This window comes from Thunnus albacares, chromosome 9, assembly GCF_914725855.1.
Source record: "Thunnus albacares chromosome 9, fThuAlb1.1, whole genome shotgun sequence".
In the NCBI taxonomy this organism is placed as follows: Eukaryota; Metazoa; Chordata; class Actinopteri; order Scombriformes; family Scombridae; genus Thunnus; species Thunnus albacares.
In genome coordinates this window covers 24,840,344-24,849,461 of record NC_058114.1, presented here as the reverse complement: position 1 = coordinate 24,849,461, position 9,118 = coordinate 24,840,344, and the positions used below count along the sequence as shown (strand labels likewise).

The window sequence follows — 9,118 nt, the reverse complement described above, 5'->3', positions numbered from 1 at the left end:
CCATATCAGTCTAAACAGGTTGAGAAGGATCAGGACAAGTTTTTAGTGTCATGACACTGAGTTTCACTTGAAACCTGCTGAAGTAAACAACAGTTCACACTTGAGTTTAGATACAGGGATTTGCACTATTTTAATCCTGAGGTTATAAAACCTGATCCAGAGCACAAAAATGTGGTTTTGTGCACAAATGCAGTGAAATGTGGTGACTTTAGAGCGTGAGGTCAAAGGGTCAGCAGTTATAGGGGTTAGAAAGCATCTCCCCATTTCTGAGCAATTTGTTTTGTGGTTACATACATTTCCTCAAGATTGTGTATGTTTTGTTTCAGGTCTGACCTTAATCAGTTTGGAAGAAGGTTGTGTTTTCACCCCCATGTGTATGTTTATGCAAACATTGATCTATTTGTTTATTAGTAATATATATATATCTAAGAAATCTAATGTGGACATCCTAGTTGTTTAGGACTGTTTGATGCTGAACATGTAATCACAACGTCCAGTTTGAGTCTGCTGAGGACTTTTGCTGCATGTTATCCCTCCTCTCTCCCCCTTCATTTCCTGTCATCTCTTTATAGTCTCTGCCAAAAAAGGCAAAAATGCCAGAAAAAAAACCCTCTTTCAAATCTTCAAATGAAGTTGGCTGAGATTTGGTGCAGTGGACATGATCTTTTGAGGGGTTGAACTGAGTCTGGAATCTTCACATTAAGCGATTATTTATGTAACGATCATGTTGCACTCCATTGCAAATCAGCTGCATTTCCATTATAGCATTTGCATTTCATATTTTATCACACAATAAAACCAACCGAACAGGAAAAACATAATAAATTCTTAAAGGTCACAACTTTGCAAGGAAAATAATTCAAGGTTGATGGAGGTTTGTGCTCTGGAGAGTGTCTGAGTGGGTGTATCTGCGCAACAGTTTTGATCATGAACAGGAAAGGCATCATATAGTCAGACAGACATCCTGATAAGTCTTCACTGCTTCCTTTCATAAACGGTTAAGATTCAGGACATTATTGTAGCAGAAGAGGCAATCTTTAAAAACTAAGAGTCTGCAGTCTGAAGCTGTACTTTGAGCTGTAACATGATGCTCGTACAGACAATGCTGATGTTAAGCAGGTATAATATTCAGGCTTCCAGTTCACCGTCTTAGATTATCATGTTAGCATGCTAACATTTGTAAATTAGCAATAAAAACAAAGTACAGCTGCGGAGAGAGATATTTCACTCAAAACTACAACCTCTGATGTGATGATAACTGAAAAGATTCATTAGTTACAGACTAAAATGTAAGAAAGGTATTTCATCAAAATTTAAATACATACATATATATGTACCTAAATAAATAAATGGCCTCTGGTGGTTTGTTTATGCCTCTTGCCCATCTAACAAAGTACAGTTTGTTTTTACATCGGAAGCAACATAATACAGTTTTTGTTATTTTTTAAATTGGATAATAAAGATATTTAATATAAAAACATTTGCCGCTCAGATAAATGGCTTTAATCTTAATACTTGACAACATCAGAGTACCATTGTGATCTATGTGTGTCCAATGTTCTTACCAATGTTTCCCTGAGATGTTTTGATGTAAAATTAAGTATGCCTAAACCCAGCAAGGTTAACATATTGTGATGTAAAGCTCTAGAAAGAGGCAATAAACTCAAGTTCCAATGTCTCATTGATCATTGATGATATTTTGGGAGTTGTGGGTGTTTGACCTTATAAGGAAAGTCAAACCCTGCCAGCTGATGGGCTTGTTAGGGAACACATGTGATTGTCAGGGAGACAAATGGATACTTGCAGTCTGTATACTGTTACATTCACTCACATACAGTCTATGTATTTTTGCTTTGTATCATAAATACAAAGATAATGATTCTAAAATGTTCTTATTCACACTCCTACTTGGTATTCTCACTAGAGACAATCAAACACAAACAGGAAGAAAAATGTTAACCTTTAAAAAAATACGTTTCAAAAAATGTGAATGGATATTTAATATTGTTATTAGTGGCTGTGCAGAATTACAGCTAATTACAGAATTACATTCAGCTGAATTTGTTTGTTTGTTTGTTTTTAATTCTGTCCAGAATGGCCTCAATTTAAAGTCCACAATCTTTCAATTAGGGTAATGAGGCTGACGTTTTTCCCTGTTTGGACAGATTTTAAAGGTCAGCTCAGCTTTATCACTGAACCTTTCTGCTGCTCTCCTGGTTTATATTATCATGATTAAGTGGGTAGTTACTGAAAATTATGTGATATTTAATCAAAACATTACATTTTTGGTCATAAACCAAAATGCATAACCAGAACTAGACATTGACTTTATGTATAATATATAGTCACACCAGTGTCTGGAGTTTTTGTCCAATGTTCCCAAATTGGCAGGATAATATCAAAGTGGGTTCATTGTGCCAACAGACTGACTTTTGTGCTATTTCTCACACAGATGTCAGATGTCTGTTTTATAATGAGAGTGAGGTGGCGACACAAGCAATACTTTATTTTCTGATTGTCACTGTCTCTGAACCGAGTGGTCCAACCCACAGGATGATGCCAGACACACTGACAGTCTCTCCTGAACGCACTTTGAGAACTCAACCTCATATTATTCCGGCGCATTCAAAGATGACATCTCCAGTCACCAAAGCCATGATAGAGTCCTACGCGCTCATGGTTATGGTCATGGGCACGTTTTTCGTCTATTTCTGCGGGATGGTGTGGGCTTTTTGTAACCCGAAGCTGAGCGGAGCCGAGGAGGAGGAGTGCGGGACTGAGAAACAAGCTGCCGTGCACGGGGACCACTGCTGGGTTTGCGCCCCAAATCCTCCACCTGAGCGGAATTTCAGGTGCGCCTGTGCGCATCTGCAGGCACCACCATACACCGCAGAGGGGCTCACGCAGACCACTTATGTAAACTTTTGGCATGATACTGATAGTCTGTTGTCGGACTGCACTGCATTTTGTCGTGAGGATCATGGGATTAACAACCAGATTGCCGATATATAATGAAATGGATCATGAGTGGACTGAGAAGAAGAGGACTGAAGTGGATGAACACAAGGTTTTATTCTGAACTCGCTCTCAAACCATCACAACACGCGTAATCCTGGTTGTTTGTCCTTTAACTGACATTTTTATTTCATGCCTGAAACAGAAAATACAAATGAAAACAGCAAATCAAGCTTAAAATACTCATAGAGTCACTGTGTCTTGCTCATCCTTGCTGTAAATTCAGACTTGCATGTTGCTGTGTTAATACTGAGAGATCTGACAGCCAGTGTGCATGTTACTCCCAGGAGACCTTCAAGCCAAAAATAAAATGCTCTCCATGACAGAATTGTGTGATGTGCATCAAGATGATCCAGCTCCTGTGGGGCCACTGTGAAGATGTTAGGACTGTTGTTTTTCCTTCAGTTTCTTCCTTACTTCACTTTCTAGTTGCAGCAATTTGTCATACAAAGTGTCTGATGTTTCCAAATCAATATCCATCTGGAACACAAGATACAAAACTCACATTAACTGTTATACAAGACTATTTAAACTAAATTTTGATGGATAGTATTTAATACGGTACCTTGCGTGGTTGTGTGTAGTTGTTGCCTAGCCAGGATGTTAAGCTTTGGTACTTGGCTTGTGGGTCCAGTGATTCAGGCTTTTGCTTAAACAGCCAGAACTACAAGCGAGAGCAGTATTCATGAATCAGTTTGTACTGAACTGAGAAACTGAACATTGGAAATTTGAAATGTTGCTTCACCTACCAGGGCTTCAGCTCCATTATAAGGTGTCAAGGTGAAAGTATTGGTGAATATTCTTATCTGTATTCATGAAAGAAAGATGCATTCAGATCCAACAAAATAACTCCAGTGCTGTTTTTTAATTCTTCTTACACCCACGATAGCATAAAGACAACCAAACTGGAAAAAAACAGGTGTGATATATATATATACTGAGAGTATTACTTACAAGCCAAAAGACAGGCATAAGCAGGGACCAGAGGAATGCTGGGAAGGAGGGCAGGATGCCGTAGGTCAGGTTGGTCATCACAAAACCAGGACAGATCACAGATGAGTACAAACCCTGAAAAGCACAATGACAGCAGTCATCAATAGTGTATAGGAAGAACAGTTTACCTCACAGACGTGGATGATACATGTGAAGTGTGTGCCGGCTGACCTGTTTGTTGTAGTGTGTGTTGAGCGCCAGGCTGAGTAGGTCGGAGGCATATTTGGAGGAGCTGTAGGGTTGCGTGCCTCTCTGATGCTGTACGTCTTCAAGGTTAAAAGCTGAGCGGTGAGCGTTACTGGAGGAGGTCCAGATTAGCTGTGAGGTCCGGCCTGCCTGGCACAGAACAGGCTCCAGCTCCCTGATCTCTCCATAACACAGAGAAACACAACAAAATATATATCAGTTATTAAGGATCAGTTTCAGCCTGAAATAGTACGTTTTCATAAAATCTTGCTTCCTCTGCAGTTCAGTCAACAAGACAAAATGAGGCAGACTGATGATTTGTATGAAGAAAATTCAATGTTCATCTAGAAATGTCTCACAGTTTGATTTGTATGAGAAAAAGGGGGAAATAATCAATTACTCAGTAACTCAGTTGCAGAATTTTTTTTCACTTAAAAACTATTTTTACTACAAAATGACTGAAAAAGATGTAGATTTTATCCTGCAATGACAATGCTATGCCATCTCTTTCCATGTATCTTAGAGCACAAATAAATAATACTAATATTTCTTTCAGATTCCTTAAAATAATCAGCAAAGTTTGACACTGAAAATTCAATGAGAGGAACAATCTAATTGATATGGATGTGCAAACCAAACCAAGACCTTACCAGAAAAGTGTAATTTTACTCCACCTGTCTAAAAACAAAATGTGCTTTCCCTGTAAACTAAATGGTGTGATGAATAAGTACATTCCTCTGTGATGGAAACGCAAGTTTTAGAATTTGTCTGCAAACACACAGTAAGCAGAATACCCTGACCTTATGGCTAGGACAGTACGCACTGTTAATATTTAATGAACATCGTTGCTAAGTGACACACAGATCCAGTATCACTTCTCAAGGCTAAACAATGAACAAGAATTGCTCTCTCTGCAGAAACCTGAAGGAAACATGGCTTTATGCTGTATGTGTGGATCGGACCAAAATGCCAGATAAGTCCAGTGACTCACTAGTAGAAAGTGACCGAAGAGGTTGGTCGCGAATACTTCCTGCAAGCCATCATGAGTGATGCCATCCTTCTGCGTCAGAATCCCCTCGCCAGTGGCAAACATGGTGATAATATTACTGCAATAAAGGCATTATAGAGGTTTGGGCTCTGAGAAAGGCAGCATGGGAAATAGATGTTTGAAATAAACAATGTTACATAAACGAGACACGTCAAAGTATAAAAAGCTCACACACTAGATTGTAGCTCCCAAAGTCTTGTTATTACTGTCTGAAAGAGGCAACGTTTCAGCCTTACCGGGTCTTCATCAGGCAAACGGCCAACATGACAAAAAGCAAGGCAAGTATAGACACCAAATGAGTTACATCATCCTAACGTCATCACAAACAATCACAATTTTCCTATTTCCTTTTTCCTCTTCCCCTTTCTTCCTCCTCTGGGAATTGGTATTTCAGTTTTGTCCTTTTTAACCTTCGTCTATTTGTATATATTGTTGTGGGGGCTGCAAATGTTTTTTGTGACTTTCTTCAAGTTTTGATAATAAGATGTTTGCGATCAAGTGTCGATTGTTGCCAGAAATTGTCTTTGTGATGACTAATTTGGTGTCTATATATGCCTTACTCTTTGTCATGATGACTGGTGAAGACCCAGTTAGGTCGAAATTTTGCCATTTTTAGTCAGTAACAAAAAGATTTTAGGAGCTACAATCCAGTGTGCTGACACTTTGCTTTATTCCTTCATGTCATTTGTTATCCTGCACCTGACCTAAAATTATGGTATATGGGATGTGGACACACTATCTATTTGCTGTTTAAATATAAAAGCCACCAGGTGCTGTACTACTCAGTGATTTAAAGGAGCTTCAGTTGTCTAACATGCACATCCAGTGTAGACAAGAGATGCTGCACCACGTGAGCATCTAAAATAAACCACGTACCTGGAGAAGAGGCCTTTGAAAAAGGCTTTTACATCGAACTGTGGGTTGGGCATGATGCCTGCATTCATGTAGAGGTAGTCCAGCCGGTTATACCTACAGTTGACAAATAAAGTCATAGCTAATGTATATAAAACACATATGACTGTCTAGGTCTGAATGTGTGTGACCACCATGCTGATGTGAGTCTGTCCTCCCACCTGAGTTTGACCTCCTGTGCAGCACTGAGGACTGAGGAGATGCTGCTGGTGTCCAGCTGCAGCAGGGCCACCTGAGCTGAGGGGTGAGAGGTGAGGAGGGCAGAGCGAGCAGCTTGAGCCCGGCGCATGTTCCTGCAGGCCAGACACAATTGGAGACCTTCTGTGTCCTGCGAGAGGAGACGCTCACAAAGCGCCAGGCCGATGCCACTGCAGGAACAGCCACACATGGTATTGTCATAACTGTCACTACTGCTAAACAATAGTATTTACAAAATCCACCAAAATAATCTAGTTAATTCCACACATGAGCACTCCATATAACAAATAAAGGGACTAAAATAATCCAGCAACAGCTTTTTCCTTACAATTGAGTTTAAATTAATTTTATCAATGTTCTTGGAAGTTCTGTTATGTCATGCAACCTTTGCACCCAAAGAAGCCAGACTTTATCATGAAAACAAGTTATCAAATAAATACAGTTATTACCTATTTGCTCCCGTCACCAAAACCACCTTATTCATCTTTTCAAGCCCAAACCGGCAGCAAGTTACACACAGAAAACATTAAAGTTACTGCACTTTTGAAGCAACAAGCTCTGTGTCCAGTCCATGAAGTATTTTCCTTTCCTGTGGAGTCATATTGTTCACTCCTCCTCCACATCGTGATTGGATACTGCAGCAGGACTCAGCCAATCAGATCATGATCACAGTCAGCTCAGCTAGAAGACAGCCCACACAGAGTAAAATATTCAGTAGATATGAATAAAGCAAAGAGCTCTCAAAGATAGAATTCCCTGTTTGGTTTTATTTGTATTTTGTCTATCAATGTACAACTTTTGTTTACACGTATATAAAAAAAACATTTTCACTGAAAAACAAACATTTGAGTACAAAGGTGTAATAAAACCAAACAAATCATGAATTTGTTCAGGTGCAATAATATTTTTACAGCTATACATCTACGTCCAATTCATTTATATCACTGAGAGGATTGTAAATGCCATGAAAATGCTCTTTCATCCAGTGAAAATCACCACATGCCTCATGTCCATTAGGAATTTGAAATACACAAATTTATTTGCAAAACAATTATCAACTATTTATCTACTTGTGCAGATATTTTTCATAGATCACAAAGTAAGGAAAGAAAAAAATGACCTCTACATAAAAGATGAAAATGCCGTGCATTAGGGCAGGAGGCATGAGTGTATTTTATGGAAGGTACTGTAAATGGGACAAAGGTCTCTGATAAAAAGGCTGTAAATACAGCTGAACTGACTGAAACAGTGGTAGTTACACACAGAATTATGCTAGAAAAGAAGACAAAATGAAGACTCCAGCATACATGAATAAAAGAAAGAGCAAACTGCTGATTACTACAGCTTGTAGATGAGTCATTAGTTGTGTTTTTATGATCTAATACAGTATAATCTGCTGTGAAAGTGATGATCTGTAGCAGTCATACAAATTCCATCGTTCCAATTAAACACATGATTTATGTTGAGTATTCCTGTTTCGTCTACATTCCTGATTCAAAATACCATTTACTTTCTCTTTCAACACAGACAAACTATAAGCACACATGCATTAACATGTTTAACACGCCCAACATCTCTCCATGCACACATACTGTTGACCCAACATGGACAAAACAGCTTAGACAGCCTCCTGATAAGCCTCTTACACGATCAATAATCAAGCAGCATGATGCTGATATTTGTTTGTGATCAATTCTTGACAGTTTGCAGTGGGGAAAAAATATTTACTGTAGTAGTTGTTGTTGTGTAGATCCAGAATATGAGGAGAAGTACTGCATTCAATCAAATATAATACTCCAAAGAACATATTAATACACAAATATATCAACAAAACAGAAACAGAACAAATATGAACATATAAATATTAATACAAAATATTGATATTTGAGACTTATCTATTGAAAATACACAGTCATACACTTCATGTTCAAATCACCGTATAGGAAAACTGCAGGGAGGTGAGAAAGATGTTCTATTAATGTAATATTTTCTTTGTTATTAAAAATGTGTGGAGTTTGTCTGAGAAACTGAGATGAAATACTTGAAACAAAATGTGACAGTAATGGTTTGCTGCACTTTTCCCCTCTACATTCAAGCAGTCTTCCAAAAGAAAGCACAAGAAAGTTACTCAACAATGCTGCATAAGTTTGTCATCAATACTTCAAACACTGTAAAATGGGAAATTCAAACTCATATTTAAAAAAAAAAAAAAAAAAAAAGGAACTTAAAATACATATTCAAAAGTGCCGAATGTTACTTGCTACATTTAATTTTGGCTCCTGCAACACACGTCGCAACCAAACATCATGTCCTTTTCTTGTGTGTTTTTGGGAAATGTACGATAAATCAGAATAGACTTTCTAAGAATATATGTCTATAAAACAAATTAGCAAACATGCTAATTAAACTCAAACTGACACACACCAAATGTCTCTGGTAGTCCATCTTTGAAGTGTGCAAGTCCATGAAACAGTGTTTCCCAAATCGTAGCTTAGAGCCCACAGGTGGCTCCCACCTTGTTTCTCAGTTGAAACAAGATAGCTTAAACCTGGATTGTGTCTGCACCATGGTCTACTCTTGTCATGCACCATTTCTCTCAGAGATGAGCACTGTCTTAAACATCGCCCTGACTTTAAGGCTGTATTTCCAGGAGGGCTCGGTGTATTTCCTGGAAGGACGGCCGTTCCTTTGTGTTCCTCCTCCAGCAGCTCAGCATGATCTTGTAGAGCGAGTCCGGACACAGCACAGGCTGAGGCAGGTAGATCT

General features: G+C 38.6%; 2 protein-coding genes across 4 annotated transcripts in view; both read right to left on the bottom strand.

Moving 5' to 3' along the window:
* Positions 1-3,119: 3,119 nt before the first annotated feature.
* On the bottom strand, positions 3,120-6,963 carry hsd17b7 (hydroxysteroid (17-beta) dehydrogenase 7). Of its 2 annotated transcripts, XM_044362051.1 has the most exons (9): positions 6,802-6,956; positions 6,316-6,522; positions 6,119-6,211; positions 5,186-5,300; positions 4,180-4,374; positions 3,970-4,083; positions 3,765-3,821; positions 3,581-3,679; positions 3,120-3,495 (listed from the first exon to the last, which is right to left on the bottom strand). In XM_044362051.1, the coding sequence occupies exons 1-9, from the start codon at positions 6,834-6,836 to the stop codon at positions 3,397-3,399; spliced, it is 1,014 nt and encodes a 337-aa protein (XP_044217986.1). In that variant the 5' UTR covers positions 6,837-6,956; the 3' UTR covers positions 3,120-3,396. The 2 variants fall into 2 exon arrangements, with proteins under 2 accessions (XP_044217986.1, XP_044217987.1); XM_044362052.1 differs by lacking the exons at positions 3,120-3,495; positions 3,581-3,679; positions 3,765-3,821; positions 3,970-4,083 and having other exon boundaries at positions 4,205-4,369; positions 6,802-6,963.
* Positions 6,964-7,099: 136 nt separating this feature from the next.
* ddr2a (discoidin domain receptor tyrosine kinase 2a) overlaps positions 7,100-9,118 on the bottom strand; it is a 32,887-nt gene continuing 30,868 nt past the window's right edge. For both annotated transcript variants that reach the window (XM_044362048.1, XM_044362050.1), the window contains exon 17: positions 7,100-9,116. In XM_044362048.1, coding sequence (XP_044217983.1) covers positions 8,985-9,116 — 132 coding nt within the window. In that variant the 3' untranslated portion in view covers positions 7,100-8,984. The remainder of the gene's footprint in view (positions 9,117-9,118) is intronic.